At 40.9% G+C, this 21,916-nt stretch overlaps 1 protein-coding gene across 31 annotated transcripts in view; it reads right to left on the bottom strand.

Annotated features, from left to right (window-relative positions):
* sorbs2b (sorbin and SH3 domain containing 2b) overlaps nucleotides 1-21,916 on the bottom strand; it is a 323,367-nt gene that overhangs the window by 21,541 nt on the left and 279,910 nt on the right. For 22 of the 31 annotated variants that reach the window (XM_088000723.1, XM_088000747.1, XM_088000756.1 and 19 more), the window contains 5 exons: nucleotides 20,573-20,656; nucleotides 15,641-15,844; nucleotides 11,524-12,312; nucleotides 10,888-11,073; nucleotides 7,188-7,298 (listed from right to left, as the gene is read on the bottom strand). The exons of 1 other annotated variant lie outside the window; for it this stretch is intronic. In XM_088000723.1, coding sequence (XP_087856849.1) covers nucleotides 7,188-7,298; nucleotides 10,888-11,073; nucleotides 11,524-12,312; nucleotides 15,641-15,844; nucleotides 20,573-20,656 — 1,374 coding nt within the window. The remainder of the gene's footprint in view (nucleotides 1-7,187; nucleotides 7,299-10,887; nucleotides 11,074-11,523; nucleotides 12,313-15,640; nucleotides 15,845-20,572; nucleotides 20,657-21,916) is intronic. 8 more of the 31 variants (XM_043706043.2, XM_088000751.1, XM_088000827.1 and 5 more) reach the window with 5 other exon arrangements.

The following is a 21,916-nucleotide window of genomic DNA, read 5'->3' as shown; positions in this document are numbered from 1 at the left end:
GAAATGAAACATGAGTAAAAGGGAAGCTGTAGAGGGGGGGGGGGGTAATCCAAAATAAAACTGCAGCAAAGAGCCTTTTGTACACGTAGCATCATGCGTAACACATGCGCAGCCCTGAGCAGATTGCAACACTGCAAAGTCAAACCTCAGACCGGATCACTTTGTTTACACACTGCAATGGGGGCTTATGCTATCACTTCTCATGCATGCCATAATTCCACATACAGAGAGAGAGAGAGAGAAAGAGAGAGAAGACATAATATTGCTCTGCAAAATAATTAAAATCCTTTAAAAAAAGTTAAACACTTTACAATCTGTCAAGAACAATGAGCCTGGTTTATCCCACAATGCTGGCGGGTGTGCATCTGTTTCAATGATAATCATCGATAACTTCCGAACAAAACCCATTCTGTACTTTTTATAAAACATGACACGGATGTCTGAAATTAAAGGTTAGCGTGGAAAGAGGACAATGGTTGAAGTACTTTTGCTGAGAAGAGAAATGTTGCCAAGGTTTTCGTCCAATGCTCATCAGCATAAATGGAAGAATGCCAAATTTTGAACAATCACAATTTATACCACAGGATTAAAGGGTATTAAAGGATTGACGCTGGATGGCTGAGGTGTTGTCAAGAAGAAAGCAACAGAGGACTGTACCTTCCCCATTAATTCAAAAAAGGTGCAAGGCTTGAACACATAAGACCATAAGATGAAGTAGGTCCATTGAATCTGTTCTGTTATTCAATGGGATCATGGCTCGTCCTTCACTCCACTTTTCTCTTTTCCCCATAACACTTTACTCTTTTACAGATTAAAAATCTGTCTATCTTAGCTTTGAATACACTTACAGAGTCATAGAGATGTACAGCACAAAAACAGACACTTCGGTCCAACCTGTCCATGCCGATATCCCAACCCAATCTAGTCCCATTGCCAGCATCTGGCCCATATTCCTCCAAACCCTTCCTATTCATATACCCATCCAGATGACTTTTAAATGTTGCAATTGTACCAGCCTCCACCACACCATCTCATTCCATACACGTACCACCCTCTGTGTGAAAAGGTTGTCCCTTAGGTTTCTTTTATATCTTTCTCCTCTCACCCTAAACCTATGCTCTCTAGTTCTGGACTCCCCAACCCCAGGGAAAAGACTTTGTCTACTTATCCTAACCATGCCCCTCATGATTTTGTAAACCTCTATAAGGTCACCCCTCAGCCTCTGACGCTCCAGGGAAAACAGCCCCAGCCTATTCAGTCTCTCCCTATAGCTCAGATCCTCCAACCCTGGCAACATCCTTGTAAACCTTTTCTGAACCCTTTCAAGTTTCACAACATCTTTCCGATAGGAAGGAGACCAGAATTGCATGCAATATTCCAACAGTGGCCTAACCAATGTCCTGTACAGCCACAACATGGTCTCCCAACTCCTGTACTCAGTAGTCTGACCAATAAAGGAAAGCATACCAAATGCCACCTTCACTGTCCTATCTACCTGCGACTCCACTTTCAAAGAGCTATAAACCTGCTCTCCAAGGTTTCTTTGTTCAGCAACACTCCCCAGGACCTTACCATTAAGTTTATAAGTCCTGCTTGTTGTCTTTCATTTGCAGAGAATAGACCCCTGCATATGAATGTATGCAACTTAGCAAATAAATAAGGCACATTGTGAGCTCATCTTAAATTAACTGCTGATATAGCTATTAGCGCATTCAGTCCTGTTCTGCAAGTGCTGCCTCATCACAGAATCATGTCAAGCAGGAAATGTTTTGTTTTGGGTCTGACCAATATAGGCTGGTTGAGTGCAGTCTGTACTTTGCCTGTTATCATCAAGTAAAAGAAGGTGCTTTAGGAGCTTGGGTTCCAAGCTGTTATATTTCCTTCTGCATTCTCCATGGCAATGCTTTGGACTATCACAGTCGACCTGCCAACCAACCTGTACATTTTTCTCATGTGGTTTAACATGAAGTGATCGCTTGAAATTTGGCATTATTGTGTTTGTCTTTATGTACTTAAGAAGAAAAGCTTTGACAACATCATTGTTCTCAGCAATATTCAGGACCTATCTGACCAAACAAATGTATTTTTGTCTCTCCTCATTAACCATTTAGTATTGAGCAGTATGAAGAGCAAAGTTTTTAAAGTGGAAAAACAGTAGCCCAAGCCAGAGATGTTTTGCCATACACAATTAATTCCTCCCTTCTGTGTTAAAAATTGTGTTAAACCAGTGGTTAACTCTTGAATACAAGCAATAAAATCCAATAACTAGCAATATGTATTCTTGGTTCAAATAGCTTCTGCAAATCACACAACTTATACCATTCTCTAGTCCAATAGGCACTCTCTATATCTGCGATAATCCTCCTTAATTTACATCACTAAGAAAGAAGACTCAAAATGGCAACAAACTCCACAGTATTTCAATAAGCACTTTATTCCTTAACAGCTATCTTTTTGGATGGAATAGTACTTTTCAATACAAAATACTCAGCCTTTTCAGTTTTTATTCCTCAATTAAATTAACAAGAATCTATCAAATCTGTCAACCCCACTTTAAAATATTTAATACACACACACTACAAAACACACACACACACACACACACACACACACACACACCTACCTTCTGGGGCAGAGTGTTCCAACACCGTACAATCCTCTGAAGGAAAATGGTCTTATTTGTATCTATAATGGTGGCCCCTAATTATGAAACAACGCCCCTTAGTTCTGGTCTCACCTACAAGAGGAAAGATCCTTCCACACCCACCTTGTCCAGACCATTCAGGATACTGGAGAAAACCAACCTGGCATTTCCAGTAGAAATAAGCTCACACTTTCCTCATAACCGAACTTATTCATTCTAGAAATCAATCCAGTAAATCACCTCTGAACAGCTACTAACCTAATTATATCCTTCCCGAAATAAGATCAAAACTACACATAGAAGTTGAGATGTGGTCTCACCAATGCCCCGTATTAACTGAGGCATAACATCCTTCCCTTTATGTTCAATTCCGCCCTTAATAAATGGTATCATTGCATTAGTCTTCTTAATTAATTGCTGTACTTAATGTACTAATGTTTGTGATTCATGTACTGGAACATCTAGATTCCTCTGCACCTCAGAATTCTGCAGTCGTTCCCTCTTCAAGTAATACACCTCTCTCCAAAGTGAACAACCTTACATTGTCCAACATTAAACTCCAACTGCTCAGACTTTGCTCACTTACTCAACCTATCTATTGGTCTGTAACTATACTTTGCTATATATCTTTGTGTCACCTGCAAATTTACCAGGCCTTCGCTACCCTCATCTAAGTCACTGCTATAAATTTTGAAAAGTTGAGGCACAAACCCATACTCCAACAGAATCACACTGGTCAATCAAAAACAATCCATTTATGCTTACTCTGTTTTCTGCTTGCCAGCTGTCCAATCTTCTCTCCAAAGCCAATATATAATTCCCTACAATTGTCTTTGTACAATTTTTTTTTTAAGTTGCATCTTGTTAAATTCTGGAAATTGAAGTACAATATATCTACGGGCTCCATTTATTCACAGTCTGTATTACAACTTTAAAGAACTCCAATAAACTGGATAAACATGATTTCTCTTTCACAAAACCATGTTGTTACTATTAATTTTAGGACTCAATCTTTCCTTTGTGCTATGATGATCACCAAGGTAATAAAACACACAAAACTCTAAAATTTCTAACTCATTAAGACCAAAAAGCACAGAAAAGTTGACTTATGTTCCTAAGTGAATGTTGAAAATTAGAATTTCAACCATCGGCAACAAAATGCTGCAATGATGATGTTGTTATGATTGCTGTCTCTCCTCCAACTTTCTCTTCCAAAATGGGAAAGGGTCGTTGGTGATCAATCATCTCAGGCCCAGGACACTAGTTCAGAAGTCCATCGGAGTCGCATAAACATGTGCTGCTTTGTCACAGCGTCAGAAGTGCATGGCTCAGTTCAAATTGTAACCAACGCTTCAGGTAATGAATTGGCCTTCGTGCAGCTAGACTGGCATGACATTCCAGCTCAGGATGTACGAAACTGTATTTTTCAATCTATTATTAAATTACTATGGAGTTAACAGACATTGTGTGAGACCATCTTTTACCCCTCTGGAAGTCACAGTCACTAGAAATATCAAAGTCACCAGATTCAAATGTGCGATTCATAAATCAGCAGTGGTTTGTACCCTCTTATCTATATAAGTGTCAAATAAAGGCTAACAAATAGCTCCCAGCACAAGGTAAATTAAAACAAAGTTGTGCTGAGGTGATAGACAAGAGAGCAGTGTACTCCCCCCACCCCCAACCCACCCCACCATCAGCATTCTGGGTATCTGTCCTGTATTAATTGTTTAGAAGGATTCAAACAAATATTAGACATATGGTAAACAGCCAACTTCTAGAAATAAATGTTATTAATGGATGCTTGGAGACAGGCGACAGTCCCTCATCAAGAAGCTGCCTTCTTCAGTTTCTGAACTCTTTCGCTTGAGAGCAGAATGTTTCCATCACAAGCTACAGACATAATACACTGTTTTACCCTGGGTTTTGGTATTCTATTCTCACCTCTCGTGGATTATGTACCTCTTGTTTATTTAGCTTATGCATCACATTTAAATTGGTGCTTCACAATAATCTTACAAATTGCCTTAAGAGTACTTAAATTCTCCTCTGCTTATTTTGGGAAATCCGTGAGTCCCGAACCTTAAAGTAACATGTATGTTAAGTACTGGAAACATCCATCCCCAACATGCAAGAATCCATCTCTTCTTTATGTTCAATAGCATTACATAGAAACAAAGAAACTAGCAGCAGGAGTAGGCCATTCAGCCCTTTGAGTCTGCTCTACTATTCAAAATGATCATGGCTGATCCTCTATCTCAATGCCATATTTCCACTTTCTCCCCATGCCCCTCGATGCGTTTCAAATCTAAAAATTTATCTCTCTTTCTTGAATATATTCAGTGACTTGACTCCTCATTTTTCTTGATCTCAAACCTAGCTGGCCAACCCCATCCCACTGTACCAGACAATCGATTTAAATCATGTGTCTATAAGGGCAGGTGAAGGTGAGGACTGCAGATACTGGAGAGTAGAGTTGAGAGTGTGGTGCTGGAAAAGGACGGCAGGTCAGGCAGACTCCGAGGAGCAGGCAAATTGACATTTCAGGCAAAGCATTTCATCAGGAATGGGGCTTCCTGATGAACGGCTTTTGCCCAAAATTTCAATTCCCCTGCTCCTCGGATACTGCCTGACCTGCTGTGTTTTTCCAGCACCACAGTCTCGACTCTGAAAGAGCAGGTCAGAGGCTGGGAACTCTGTTACGAGTCTAGACTCATCTCTTGACTTCCTAAAGCCTCTGCACCATCTATAAAGGACGAGTTAGGAGTATGATTGTATACTCTCCAGTTGTCAGGGTAAGTGTGTCTCCAATATCAATTAAGAAGTTTAACATCATTTAAGATAAGGCAGTACATTTGATTGGTCATCCACCATCTTAATATTCAATTCCCCAGCACCAGCCAAACGTGCAGGAGAATGTACCATCTACCAAATGCTGTTCAGCAACTCAGCAAGATTTCTGCAACAATCGATGACTCGAGAGCAATAGGATCCTTTACTGTCCTCTGAACAAATGCTGGCCTTCAGAGAGACACCCACATCCCGCAGAAGAATAAAGGAAGAAAATAGTCTGACTAGGTGCTACCACAACAGACCAATGCACTTTTAGTCAGCGATGTATCCTTCTTCTAAGAAAGGAATCTCATTTTCAACATCATAAGAATGGAGGGGAGACTTGCGGATTCAGTGGAGGAAGAGTACTTGTCTGTATTTAAGGCTAGCTAGATAGACTCTTTGATTCTTTGGGTGACAGGCCCATCATTCTGGCAGGAAATGAATAATTCTAATCTTTGCAGTTAATTTGCTGGTTTCATAACAACAGTCATAGAGTCATACAGCACAGAAACAGACCCTTTGGTCCAATCAATCCAAGCTGAACATAAACCCAAACTAAGCTAGTCCCATGTGCCTGCTCCTAGCTCATATCCCTCTGATCCTTTCCTATTCATGTACTTATCTAAATGTCTTTTAAATGTTGTGACTGTGCCCGCATCCACCACTTCCTCAGGAAGTTCCGTCCACATGCGAACCACCCTCTGTAAAAAAAAATTGCCCCCATGTCTTTTTTAAAATCTCTCTACTCTCACCATAAAAAAATACGCCCCCTGGTCTTGAAATCCCTCACGCTAGCGAAATGACACCTACCATTAACCCTATCTATTACCCCTCATGATTTTATAAACCTCTATACGGTGACTTCGGATTATTACTGGAAAATGGCATTGTGGCCACTATATCTGCTGCCTGACATGTGCTTAACCACAGATGGAGCACTGCTCCATTATCTCCGCATGTGACAAAGAAGTGAAAATACGGCCAGGGGATTATTCATAATCTTTCATCTAGCTGCTAAAACGAACAAGCAGTCCTGACCATCCCATCGGATTTTGCTGACCCCCAGGACTCCCAATTCCCAGCTTGTTCCTTGAAGCCTCATTAATTCCTGGCCCCAGTCTGTCTTCCCTCACTCCTTTTTAAATGGAAACATATTAATGGTTATAATGTGAAAAGAGAATGACTTAATCATGGTCAAGAGTTATATTTGTGATTTCAAAACAGGTACAGTATAGCTTTCAATGCAAGGACAACTGACTTTTTGCACAGTTTAAAGACATAGCAGTTTCACAAAAGGACTGTGAGCCAAAATCATTTTAAAATTAACTCGATACTGATAGCAATAAACATGCAAATAAGCAGATGGCGGATTCATACTCTGATCAATTTTTGAGAAGTCTAATGTTCTTTCATGATTACAGCGATCAGTTTTCTGAAAATTGTCTGATTTAACATATAATTCTTGCTGTAACCTGCACTGTCATATATTGTCAGAGCACACTACAACATGGTGGGGTGTTAGGGTGGGAGCAGGGAGGAGATGAGTCATAACAGGGCATCCTAAAATATAAAAACACACCAGTAAGCAACAAAGAGCATCAGAAAATAAGTCAAAGAAAGTACTGTTAGTTCAATGCACACAGATACACATCAGAAAGAAAGGGAAACAATTTCACATGTCTGGCATACACTTTCCCAATTCCCCTACCCGATGAGATGGTAAAAAACTACTCCTGACAGGTGAACCACAGGATCGCTTAGACATCACAGGGCTGCGAGGAGGCTTACCAACAATAGCTACATCAGTCTTCAATCCAGTCTGCAAGAGCCACAAAATTGCAATCTGACTGCCTAGAGTTAAAGTTATTTCAAAAGAGCAAACCACTTAGGAAAAGTATTAGAAATATGTAGGCACAAATATTATGGCACAGAAATGTTGGAAACACAAAGTATGTCTGGAATTTCTTCATCTAAATCAAATAAGATTGTTGCACAATAGTTCTGGCTTCCAAAAGATAGCCTATCACATTGAGCATAGATAAAAGTGTCAAGAGGCCAAAAAGTAATGGCAAAGCGAATGTGAGTGAGTGCACCTGCTCCAGAAATTCCTAATCCTCATTACACTGATGCTAGAGTGGATCAGACTCTGGTTAAAGGCATCAGAAAGCTTTTAACTGCAGATGTAAAACAAAATTACTTCACACCAAAACTATAGTGTCTTTGAACCAAAGTAAATCGTATCCTCGCCTTATTCAAAAGCACACATTATCTGGGCTTTATGCTTTAAGTAATTTATATCACCAACTTTTGATTGTCTACTTTGCCTATTCTCTCCTCCTCAAGAAGTTTCTTGAATATGATTCCATGGTTTATGGTCGCTTTACTGTTTCAATCAAATGTGCCAAACTTGAAAATTAGTCTAAACGTGCTACCTGGTTGGACACACCATTCTATTCTCACCCGATGTTCACTTGTTAATACTTCCAATAGTCAATGATCAGGAATAGAAACCCTGGTTGATTCAATCCACCCTAATCCAGCAGTCCCATAAACAAAGGTAACCAGCTAACTGTCCCAGCCATTGATATCAATGAATTCAGTAAAGAACAGAGAATGAATGTGGGACTTCCCTAGCCGTTATGTTATGGAATTAATCTGTGATGTGTTACAGTGCAGCCTTAAGGGCAGCTGGATTAAAATGGCCCAAGCATATTTCTGTTACTGGCAATGCAGAGCTTCCTTCTATCAGAAAATTCCAATTTAATACCCAGATCTTGCAGGTGAAACGACAGTGCAGTCCCTAAACTACAAGTAAAGGTAAGAGGTCTCCCAACCTTTGTACGCAAAATGATTTTTCCAAATTATGCAGGAAATACATGCTGATATTTAAGTGGGAGCTCAAAACACTTTGGAAAACTGAAAGGAATATGGTGAAATCAGATTAATATCCTTTAAGGAGAGTAAAATAGTTTACAGAAATGCATACAGTAGGCACAGTATGTAAAGATGCAGTTTTCACAGATAGTACAGTCACTTTCTTCTTTCAATGGTTGTTCATAAAACCTTTTTACCCTCATTTAATCTAAAGATCATGGCTGTTTTCAGTGGTGGTCCTAAAACCCTAGTGGCGTATCTAAATAAAAAATAAATTGAGGACCACATTATAATCTCCCTAGTTATTATGAGTAACCCAAATTGGTTGAAGATTCTAGTTAACAATAACTTATTGGTTTTTCACCTTGTTTCCAATCATATGCATGTTTGCTATATTGAGCATGAGAGCTCTCTGTGTGGAATTCTATTGGCAACATATTGGCACACTGCCTAAACTATTCTCATTATTCTGTAAACTTGAGCTTTTGATTGTGATTTTGATTTCGGAAATACCTGTCAAAATACAAACAGCTTCAAATCTGAGTTCTGCCATTGTTTTCTAAGTTAGGTAATTCAAATCTAATAAATAGAAAATCATCTTTTCTGGAACTGTCAACAAATATGACATTATTAGGTTGATAGGTAACACTTAACACCTAATCTTATCTGTTATTTTAAAGTGATGCAGAAAAAATGTCAATGTTGGAGATAAGAAAGCCGTTCATTTATTTTTATATAAAGTGCTTTTTATTCATTTTTAATAGCACCCTGTGTTATTGTTTTGAGCTATCTTGATCTCCTGAATTCCTCCTTGTTCCTTAATAGGCAGTCACTTGGGAATGCAAAATTTGAATACTGCTGACAGACATTTTATTATAATGCTTTGTCTTGCACTCATCAAGACAATTGCAAGAAATACCAAGTCCAGGGGAAAAATGAATGCTTATACCACATCAGAAGAGAGTGCTGATTGTTTGGCAAGAGAATTAGCATGGAGAATGCATCCATTAGTATCAATTGACTGTCAGCTGACAGGTTTTGTTTAAAGTTTAAACCTGTAAAGAGTAAATCTGTTGAATTTAAACACTAGCAGTTAACTGTCTGCAAGGATTAATGGGTGCATTTCTTCATGGCAAGGTGTCTGTCATTCGGAACTCTTCTCTCATGCAGTATAGATGCTTGTTTCCCTTGTAGTAATATTTTTGTGAATTGTCCTGATGCTTTCAAGTTGAAATTAAAGTACATGGGATCATTGGTGTGCGGGTAGTGCATTGACATAGATAGAGAATATATATATATTAGTGATTTAGGGAACTAAATATACTACCTCCAAGTTTTCAGATTGCACAAAGTTGAGTGGCAGGGTGAACTGTGAGGATGATGCAGAGATGCTTCAATTATACATACAGTATACAAGTTGAGTGAGTGGGCAAATGCATGGCAGATGAAGCATAATGGGGACAGATGTGAAGTTGTCCAGTTTGGTAACAGGAAGCAGATTATTATCTACATTGTGATGGGTTGAGAAAGGGGGAGGTGCAACAAGACCTCATTACAAAAAGTCAGCATGCATGTGCAGGAGGCAGTGAAGCAGGTAAATGGTATGCTGACCTTCATATTGGGAGGATTTGGGAGCTGGAGCAAATCTGGAATAGCATGTGCAGTTTAGTCTCCTTACTTGAGGAATAATATTCTGGCTTTGGAGGGAGTACAACAAAGAATTACCAGACTGATTCCTAGGTTGGAAGAACTGACATGTGCAGTGAGGACTATATTCGCTGTAATTCATAAGAACGAGGGAGGAATCTCATATAAACCTACAAAATTCTAACAGGACTAGATAGGGCAGATGCAGGAAGAATGTTCCCAATGACTGGGAGACTGAGAACCAGAGTTAATTGGCTGAGGATGTAGGGGAGGGCATTTAGGACTGAGATAAGGAGAAATTTCTTCAACCAGACAGTGGTGAGCCTGCGGAATTGTCTGTGACAGGAAGCGTGGAGGCCAAAACTTTTAATGTTTTCAAGAAGGAGAGACATAGATTTAAAGTCTAAAGGAATGAAAGGTTGATTGTGGGATAGGTACTGAGGTGGATGATCAGCCATGATCATACTGAATGGTGGAGCAGGCTCGAACAGCCACATAATCTATTCTGTTTCCTATTTTCTATGTTTTTAGGAAAATATTTAACAAATTATGTCTTTTTTAAGCAAATTCTTAATAATTAAATTTACTTATCTGTTTTATCACCTTTTCTAATGTTTTAGCTCCCACCAATTTAAACTCCAAATATCTGATGGTGATTCGTAGGCAGTTTTTCTTCATCCCTGTTGGAAGTAGCTTGACCTCTGCTTGCAGATGCCCGGGATAGTGTGACCAAAAGCAAACCCTACACCTCTCCATGGAGTGATACTGGTTACTATTCCAACTTTTATAAACTGGTTACCACCTTACAACAAAGATAAAACCTTAATAACCACAACACATTGTGCAGTTCACTTCCAGCTATATGTGCTTGATGTGATCCACGTTACCTTCAACTTCGGAGACCTAACTTCCTGACTGGAAGAGGATTTGGTGCAGAATGTGGGTCGTTGAGGGAGTTGTGAAGGTGCAGAGAAAGGTATAGTGGAGGAGATCTTTGGCAGTGGGGATAGATATGCAGCAGGCAAAAGTGAGGAAGGAGAAGCAAGAGTTTTGTCACTTCCAGATGTAACAGTCTATAGAAAAAGAGAAGAGTTGAAAAAGAAAATAACAAAAAAGGACCAACTATGACAAACTATTCAAACTGAAAATGGTGCGCCATTTCTTACTTGCCTACTGACTTTGAATACATGCTTCTAATTACAATTATATTTCAGAAATGCCATTGTGGTAGTCAACGTAACACATGCAATATATAAATAGACAGATGTTTGAATATTTCCTGATATCACATATTAACACACACCAATCATTTTTTATAAACACGCTGGCATGTATTTATTCCTATTCTTAAAGATGAAGTCCCTTAAGACAACAATAGCATGCTACTTTTGAGACAATATGAGTTAGCTCCATGTTTAAGTTAAAACATATTTTAAAAAGTTAAAACATAGATTTTTTTCCAGATTTAGTAAATAAAAAGTAAATTATTTCAAAACTAGTTTCTTTCTCCGTGGTACTTGTACCTCATTTTCAATACGTGCTGCTTTCTGATCATCAGGTAAAACTGGCTTCTGTCTCTGCGCCTCTGGTGCCTTACAGACCTCACTAGGATCTTCCTCTATAAAAAGTGCTGGAAGTTCCTTGTTTGGATCCGACTTATGCCCATAGAAACATGTGTGTTTAATTCCATTATTCTTTGACTGGCTTCCATCGATGATTGACTGCAATTCTTCACAGAGTTCCTCTTCCTGTTCATCCCTGACCTGGAGCAATTTCTCTAGAGAGCTACTTTCAAATGGCTCTGTAATAACTAAAGAAACTTCCATTGTGTCGGTTGCTTTACCATTGACAGAGGAAAGAGTTTTGAGCCTCTGAGGGAATTCCTGATGTTTTTCTGCATTCTGCTTCATGTTTGCATCATATCCATGGGGCATCGTGTGAAATGAAAACATGGGTGAAGACAAGATGGAATGGGATGATGGTTGACAAACTGGATGGTGCAGACTTTTAGGTGAACTGGGAAGGCTGGTTGTAGATGTGACTGGAATGAAATTACTCAATTTTTCACAGGAGGCAATATTTGTAGAGGGCGTTGGGTCAGATTGATAGGAGGTGACTGACAAAATATTAACTAAATCAGAGACCCGGTTATCAGGAAAAGGAGGTGTTGTAGGGGCTGTGGTGTTGACTGGGGACAGTCCAACAGTCAGTGATATCCATTCATTGGTAGTTGAGTTGACTGCAGATTTATTTGGACAGGGTGAATGATGATGCCCGAAGGCTGTTGTATTGAGTCTTTGACAAGAAGTCAACTTAGAAAGGAAACAGGAAAAGTTTAGAAAATAAACTTATAAAGAACACAAAACAATGACAATGGAAAGCAGTTTTCAATGACAGACTTCCAAAGGTAGTGACGAGCACTGACTCAAACCACCTAATAGAATGCCACTTCATTCATCAGTTTGTTCAGTTACCTGTGCTAGTTAAATACTAAACTTCTTGCCCATAAAAACTACATTTTCACAAGAATACAAGCAGCAAATCGAGGAAGGATTTATATGTAAAAATGCACACTCGTGAGACAAAGAGCACTTTGATAGCACAGTATTTGCATTAACTATTGATTGAGCATTTAGCCCAAATTACTTTTACACTCAAAATACTAAACTGACTTTGCTCGATCAGTGTTCTGTATAATATACAACAATATGTTCAGTTGAAATTTTATGCACCTGATAGGAGAAGGAAATTCCTAAGTCTAAGACAATGAAATGGAAATGATTGCAAAGAAGAAAGAATCACCTCCTCTAGGTATCTTGCCTCGACTGAAAGTCTCTGATATGTAGGAAAGATATGAAGCAAACATGTCAAATTATGCACTGTCACTGGTGTAGTTTTGTTTATATATCACAATAATTATGCACAGCCATGAAATTGGACAGTCTAGATCCAGAGGGTATAATCTTGGAATTAAGTGGTTGCACATTTATGAGAGATGAGAAGGAATTTCTTTTGTCAAAGGATAGTGAAATAAGTGCACAGAGGTTGATATCCTGTTACCAAGTCAACATTTATTGACAAGTGCACAGTGCATGGGCTCTGACCAGCCAGCTCAAAACCAGTCCCTAGACTGAGGAGACCTGTCCTGTCTCCTGTTTATATCTGTCAGTCAGGGCTCCCTGATTGAACAAGGGCAACAACCCCAATTAAGGATCTCTTGCTTAATGAGAGTCACCTGACCCTGGTTTCAATCACCACAGATAGAGAATGTGTAGAATTCTTTTCCATAGAGGGCTATAGAGGCTGGCTTATTAAGTAGAAAGATTATCAATCAGTGAGGGAGTCAAGAGTTTTAGAAAAAGGCAGTTAAAGTGGAGTTGAGGACTATCAGATCAGCCATGATCTCACTGGATGGTGAGGAGGCTCGATGGCTGAATGGTCTACTTCTGTTCCCATGTCTCATGGTCTGATTGGTCTAATGATAACTCTTGTGAGTTATATATGCAGTATTTATGTCAGTTTTAAAAAAAAAACCATAAAAGATTGATTACCTGGAGAGAAGAAACAACTTAAGTAGATAACTGCAGATGGATGACACACAACTGAGGATTATTTAACATCAGCTCCTTAACATGGTGTCTGTGTAAAACATTATTTCTGTGTAAAATATACACGTGGAACTATGGAGAAGATGCCAGATCACATCTTTTTTGCATTTGTAAGTCATTAATACACATGCCATGGTCCTTAATCAAACTCTCTTGTGGTCCAATGGTAGTCTCCTACCACTGGATCGAGAGGTCTGGGTACAAGTCCCACCAGGTCACTGAAAATAGGTTGATTAGAAAAATAGTTCAAACTTGCTGAAGATCTTGGGGTAGAGTTTATGGTTTGAGCCTAAAATGTGCTTGAGATTGTACTGGTTAGATGACAGTTTGAGGTTCTGCTAGAAATTATTTGCATTGTCCAGCAACTTCCCCACAATTGATGTTAAACTGGCAGATCTGCAGCTACTCAGTTTCTCCCACAATCCCTTCTTAAGTAACAGAGTGACATTTACAATCTTGAACACAATTTTTGAACTCAGGTTGGACTGAAGTAATAACCAATGTACAATACTCTATCAATGGAGATCACCAAGACATTTTAGTTTAGTCTTATTAGCTACATCTCTCTGATACTTTCTATGGTTTTCCTTTTGTGCCATACTCACACATTTTGTGGATGATAGTGAGATTTCAGACCTAGTCCTAGTTATTAATGGAGTTAAACAGGGCTGTATGATAGTACTAACCCTTTTACCTTTGCTGACGCTTTCTGTAATGGCGACCCTGGCATCAACATCAAATATCCCATGGATAGGAAGGTGCTCAATCTGAGAATGACTTCAGGAAAAGACCAAGGTCTCCAAAATCATAGTTCACCATTTCCTGCTTGCTAATGACAGTGCATTAGCCACTCAGTCAGAGTTGGACATTCAACCTATCACAGACATGTTCTCCAATGCACGTAACAACTCAGCCTCATGATCAACATGAGGAACGCTGATGTGAAGTACAAGCCTGCTGCAGGAAAGCCCCATGTTTTAGGAGCAGAGGTGAGCAGCATCACTAGTTGATAAGTTCACTTATCTCTGCAGCATAGTCTTTCGAGCTGTCTAACCTAACCCCAACCCTACTGATGACAAGACACATTCAATAATTGTAAGGGCAACCATAGCATTTGACAGACTCCAATATCAGTCTGGAAATGAACAGTAGTAAGTATGCCTATCAAACTGCCAACCACAGTGCAAAAGCCCTGCCAACTTTGCTCTAGAATTATGTGACTTGGACCTTCAGAAGATCAGATTGCAGGACAAACTATGAAATTCTGAAGTGCTCAGTTGACAAGCATTCACATTGTATACTGAGGTAGACACAGCTAAATATGTCTGGTCATGTAGCCAGAATGGCTGTCACTTACGTATCGACGCTCTCAAAGGTGGGACTTTTGCCTAGGAGAATGTGGTCCCAATGTTAATGGTAGTGGGGCCCATTGCTGTGCTCCTTCAAACATTTTAACCTGGGTCAGGCTGCTGTGTCAAATCCAGCTCCACATTAGTCTAATCTCATAGAGCTATTACCACCTCACCCCACCTCTAATGCATCAAGGTGACAATGCAGCTTGTTTCAATCATTCTCAGAGCCTGTCTGCATTGGTACCAAACTACAGACAGTTTGTGTCACTAAAGCTCGCACTAAGAGTCCTGCATTCCATTGGGTGAAACTGTACGAATGCCAGTTCATCAAAAAACAGGATCCTAATCCATTTGGTCAAATGGCTTGAAAAGCAAATCAAAAATCAATAATTTACTTTAACAACTAAACAAAATCAAATTTCTAAAGTTCACTGTTATTTCAAGGTTCAAAATGCCCTGCAATATTAATGATAACACATCTATGTCCAAATACAGATAATTAAAAGATGAAAAGATTCAGAGTACTAATTTTCCTCCTTTCAGATACGTTTGGGTGTTTTTTGTTCATTATTTGTTGAGATGATTTTTTTAGCAGGTCAGTAACAGAGAAAACCCAAGTGGTTTTAAAATAACCTTTGTGTAAAATTGCTAAATGACCAATAATGCACAGGTCTGCCTACCTTTGTAGATCCCAAACAGTGAATTCTATCACTGGAAAAGCTCAGGGGCAGAGAATGCCTGGGGTACTCTGCGGTGTTCTTCGGCTGAAGTTTCTTGAGAACGTCCACGTATGTAATTGGGAAGATACCCTGTCGATTTGTCCCAGGAATCCTTCCTTCATACCAGTTTTGATCGACCCGCCTGACAAGAATGACCCTCTCACCCTGAGGAAAGCAGATATTTCAGTTGTACAGTCACTGGTACACCGTGCTACACTACTGAAAAAAGACTTATTATGCTTTATTTTGACAACCTTTTTTAGTTTAACTTTTAAACTAGACATTTCCTGGCTCATGATATAACACAAGCCAACCATTGTCAAGTCCAAATTAAGACAAATCTGAGTCTATGATTGCACTGCATTCATGTTAATTTTTGACTTTTGGTCCATTTAGAAAATCTTGACAGATTTCTGTTCATATTCCCACAGAACCTGCTCATCCCATTTGATTCACGTTTCAGATAAAATGTTACTGATGCTAAAATCCAGCCCAATAATTAGCACAACACTGCACTGTGCTCAGATGTCTAACTCATAGAAAGACTGCTTGCCGAAAGAGAGGTCAACTATTTTTTAAATCTCCTTGTCTCTACAGCTAGCATAATGAGACGTGGGAGTCATTGGCTGGACCTGCATTTATTGACCAACCGTAGTTACGCAAGAGAAGATGATGTTGAGCTGTCATCCTGAACCACTGCAGTCCATTTTGTATAGGTAGACTCATAATAGCATCAGGGAGGCAGTTCCAGGATTTTGACCCAGTACCAGTGAAAGAACAGTGATACATTTCTAGTCGGGATGGTGTGGGGCTTGGAGGGGAACTTACAGATAGTGGCGTTCCCATGCATCTGCTGCCCTTGTCCTTCTAAATGGAAGTGGTCGTGGATTTGGAAGGTACTGCCTTAGCAGCTACATTTCTGCAGTGCATCTTGTAGATGGTACACACAGCTGCCAGTGCCAGTGGCGAATGAAGTGGATATTTGTGGATGTGGTGCCATTCATGAGGGCTGCTTTGTCCTGGATGGTAATAAGCTTCTCGAGTGTTATTAGGGTTGCACTCAAGCATGCAAGTGGAGAATATTCCATCATATTCCTGACTTATGTCTTGTAGACGGTGGACAGGCTCTGGGGAGTCGGGGGGGGTGGGGGGGGAGTTACTCACTGCAAAATTCCTAATCTCTGACTTGCTCCCATAGCCACTGTATTCCAATGGCTAGTCCACTTCAGGTTCTGGACAATGGTAACTCCCAGGATGTTGACAGTGGGAGATTCAGTGATGGTGATGACATTGTATATCAAGGGGGAGATGGTAAATTTTTTTGTTGAAAATGTTCATTGCTTGACACTGGTGTGGTGTGAATATTACTTGCCACTTTTCAGCTCAGGCCTGGATATTGTCCAGGTCTTGCTGCATTTGAATCTGGACTGCTTCAGCATCTGAGGAACATTGTGCAGTCATTGTTGAATTTTGCTCTTTTGTCCATGTCTCAGTCAAGGCTGTAATGAGGTCAGTAGCTATATTGGCATATCTCTTCCACACAAGCTTGCATTATTAAAAGCTTACATGCATTTTACTGCCTACCTACCAGGGATGGTCAAGGTAAAACCCCACCAGGGCACATAACCTCATCGGGTGCATTCCTATCCCAGCAACTCACGAGGAATCAGATCTAATCAATGCAATAAAGCATGTAATGTTATACTATGATGATATAAACTTGTTGAAAGAAATTGAAACTGTAAGAGATCATATTCATTGATTCTCACAGTTATTGGATCCTTTCCCAACTGGATTCCCCTGTTCCCTCCTTTTTTAGTTTATTTACAAGCTACATACAACAGGAGAACAATCAATCAACATGAATATTGAGTAACATACAACATAGCAACTGAGAGGTAAACACCTCTCTCAGACTCTCTCTATGAGAATGAGAGAGATGTGTTCAATAGTTACATGAATGCATTCAGGACTGCAACAGCACCTAACTAACAATTCTTAACAATTGTGGATAACTAATTTGTGGGCGGCATGGTGGCACAGTGGTTAGCACTGCTACCTGACAGCGCCAGAGACCCGGGTTCAATTCCCGCCTCAGGCGACTCTCTGTGTGGAGTTTGCACATTCTCCCCGCGTCTGCGTGGGTTTCCTCCGGGTGCTCCGGTTTCCTCCCACAATCCAAAAATGTGCAGGTTAGGTGAATTGGCCATGTAGTGTTAGGTGAAGAGGTAAATGTAGGAGAATGGGTCTGGGTGGGTTACGCTTCGGCGGGTCGGTGTGGACTTGTTGGGCCGAAGGGCCTGCTTCCACACGGTAAGTAATCTAAACTAACTAGAAAGCAAGCTCATTTAGCACAGTTATGAATTGTGTTTTCAGATGGAAAATTACAACATTCACAAGAAAAATGGGGAATGAGAATGAAGTTCAGTTGGCAGAGGCAGCTATTCTTCCTGTCAGTTGGTTTCTATCAGAGCAATGTGTCCTGAGGAACTAAGAACATACAAACAGAAGACAAAGGAACAAGATTAGGCCATTTGGCCCTTTGAGCCTACTTAACTGTTCAGCAAGATCATGGCTGATCTGGATTTTAACCTCAACTCTAAATTCCAGCATATCCCCGATAAACTTTCATCTCCTTCGTAAACAAGAATCCATTAGATTACGATTAGATTACATTACAGTGGGGAAACAGGCCCTTCGGCCCAACAAGTCCACACCGACCCGCCGAAGCGTAACCCACCCATACCCTACATCTACCCCTTACCTAACACTACGGGCAATTTAGCATGGCCAATTCACCTGACCTACACATCTTTGGACTGTGGGAGGAAACCGGAGCACCCGGAGGAAACCCACGCAGACACGGGGAGAACGTGCAAACTCCACACAGTCAGTCGCCTGAGGCGGGAAATGAACCCGGGTCTCTGGTGCTGTGAGGCAGCAGTGCTAACCACTGTGCCACCGTGCCGCCCATCTACTTCTACTCTAAAAATATTTAATGATTCTGTATCCACTGCCTTTTGATGAAGAGAATTCCAAAGATTCACAACCTTCTGAATGAATTTTTTTCTCCCGCTTATCTCTATTTTAAATTACCAACCCCTTAGTTTTAAATGATGATTCCTAGTTCCAGATTCTGCAACAAGAGGAAACATCCTTTTGGCATCCACCCAGCCACGTCTGTCAGGATCTTCTATGCTTCAATTAAGTTATCTCTGACTCTTCTAAACCCCAGAAGATACTGAGCTAACGCAACTTGTCTTTTCTCATGAGACAATCTACACATTCTGGGGACTAGAATAATAAATCTTCTCAGAACTGTATTAACTTCCTTATGTGAGTTCAGTGACAGTACCGTACACAATACACCAGATGTGGTCTCACTAATGCCCTGTATAACTGAAGCATAGCCTCCCTTTCATGCATTCAGTTCACTTCACATTTAAGAATTACATTCCATTAGCTTTCCTGATTTCTCGCTGTACCTGCATACTAAACTTCTGTCATTTATATACTAGGGTAGCCAATCCAATTCTCCCTCCTAATCTCAGGACTCTGCAACATCTCACTGGGGCAGCATGGGGGCTTACTGGTCAGCATTGCTGCATCATAGCACCAGGGATCCGGGTTTCATTCCAGCCTCGGGTGACTGTCTATGGGGAGTTTGCACATTCTCCCCTTCCCTGGGTGGGTTTCCTCTGGATGCTCCAGTTTCCTCCCACAGTTCAAATACGTGCAGGTTAGCTGAATTGGCCATGCTAAATTTGCCCATAGAGTGCAGACTAGGTGGATTGGCCATGGGAGATGTGGGGTTATTAGACTAGGGTGCTGAATCTGGGTGAGAAGCTCTTTGGGTCAATGTGGACTCGGTGGGCTGAATGGTCTGCTTCCACACTGAAGGGACTCTATGATTTGGACAATATCTTTTTTTAAAATTCACGCTGCCAAATGGGCAACTACATACTTTTCCACATGATACTCTGTTTTCCAGATCTTCACCCACTCACCTAACATACCCCTTCCTAGGCTTGTTGCATTCTCTCCACAACACATTTTCCAACCATTATCAGCAATTTAAGCCACCATACCTTCAGTCCCTTTGTCCAAGTCAATGCCTAGGAAGTGGAGAGGAGAAATGCTGAGGCGTTAACTCATTAAAACTTTGTTAACTCTTTTCTTTTTTAAATATCTGAAGAACCTTTTGTGATCATTTCTGTTTTTCAGCAGCAGCTTCAGCAGCTTGAAGGGCAGGAGCTTGGAACTGGGGCCTGTCTGGAGCGGTGAGTCACTGATTTGAGCTTTTACATTTGGCATCAGAGAGCAGAGGTTTCTGGGAAAGGAGGGACTTTTTTTTATTTCCCTCCAGCTATATACGTGAGTCCTTTCTAAAACCGAGACCCTACCTTTGTAGGGCCTCCTACCCAACCACCTCCTCTAAAACACCAGGGACACATCAGGTAAGCTTCTCTTCTTTTTTTACTTTGTGATAAGGGGACTAGCAGGGATGGCAATGCAGGAAGAGGAATGTTCCTCCTGCATGATGCTTGAGGTAAGGGATGCCATTTGTATCCCATCCAAGTACAGGAAGTGCACCCAACTCTTGCTCCTCCAAGACAGTGTTAGGGAACTGGAGCAGAAGCTGGATGAACTTCGGATCATTTGGGAGGCAGAGCTATGATAGATGAGAGTTACAGGGAAGTAGTTACTCTAAAGGCAGGAAGAAAGCTGGGTAACTGTTCGAAGGGGAAAAAAATCAATGCGGGGGTGCCCTGTGCCCCGAGCCTGTCCCTGTTGCACAGACGGGAAGGAGGGAAAGGAGGAGAATGTTAGCCATTGAGGATTCAATAGTTAGAGGGTCAGATAGAAGGTTTGTTGGAAACAAACGAGACTCACGGTTGGTGTGTTGCCTCCCAGATGACAGGTTCCATGATGTCTCGGAACGTGTCTTTGGGGTCCTGAAGGGAGACAGTGACCAGCCTCAAGCCGCAGGCACCAAAGACATAGGTAGAAAGAGGGATAGAGATGTAAGGCAGGATTTCAGGGAGCTAAGGTGGAAGCTGAGAGTTAAAACAAACAGAGCTGTTATCTCTGGTTTGTTACCCGTGCCACTTGATAGCGAGGTAAGGAATAGGGAGAGATATCTGCTGAACATGTGGCTGCAGGGATGGTACAGGAGGGAGGGTTTCAGGTACTGGGATAATTGGGGCTCATTCTGGAGAGGGTGGGACCTCTACAAACAGGACGGTCTTCACTTGAACCAGAGGGGTACTAATATCCTGGGTGGGAAATTTGCTGGTGCTATTTGGGTGGGTTTAAACTAGCTCAGCAGGGGGATGGGAACCTGAGGTATAGCTCCAGTACACAGGAGGATGACAGTAGGGAGGGTATGGACAGGATTTCACAGTCATAAGAATGTTTTGGAAGACAGCAAGCTGGTTTGAAGTGTCTCTACTTCAACGCCACAAGTATCCAAAATAAAGTACGTGAGCTTGCAGCATGGATAGGTACCTGGGACTTCAATGTTGTGGCCATTTCGGAAACATGGATAGGGCAGGGTGAGGAATGGATGTTGCAGGTACCAGGGTTCTTTCATTAAGAATAGGCAAGGCAGTAAAAGAGGGGGAGGTGTGGCCTTGTTAATCAAGGATAGTATAACAATGGTTGAAAGAATGTTTGACGACGACTCGTCTACTGAGGTAGTATGGGTTGAGTTAGAAACAGGATAGGAGAGGTCACAATGCTGGGAGTTTTTTATAGGCCTCCGCAGAGTTCCAGGGATGTGGAGGAGAGGATTAGCAAAATGATTCTGGGTAGGAGTGAAAAGAACAGGGTGGTCATTATGGGGGACTTTAACTTCCCCAACAATGACTAGAATTGCTATAACTCTAGTAGGTCAGATGGATCAGTTTTTGTCCAATGTGTACAGGAGGGTTTCCTGACACAGTATGTCAAAGGGCCGACAAATAGGGAGACCACACTGGATCTGTTGCTTGGTAATAAACCAGGTCAGGTGTTTGATTTAGTTGTAGATGAGCACTTCGGAGAGAGTGACCATAATTCAGTTACGTTTAGTTTAGCGATGGAAAGGGATAGGTACATGCCACTGGTCAAGAGTTATCGATGGAGCAAGGGCAATTATAATGCAATTAGGCAAGACCTAAGATGCATAGAATGGGGTAGCAAAATGCAGGGGATGGAGATAATCGAAATGTGGAGCTGGTTTAAGGAACAGATATT

Source organism: Chiloscyllium plagiosum, unplaced genomic scaffold (assembly GCF_037043375.1).
Source record: "Chiloscyllium plagiosum isolate Xiang-an unplaced genomic scaffold, Cpla_swu_hap1 HiC_scaffold_2, whole genome shotgun sequence".
In the NCBI taxonomy this organism is placed as follows: Eukaryota; Metazoa; Chordata; class Chondrichthyes; order Orectolobiformes; family Hemiscylliidae; genus Chiloscyllium; species Chiloscyllium plagiosum.
Note: the sequence above shows the minus strand (reverse complement) of the source record. Positions and strands in the feature narration are given on the sequence as shown.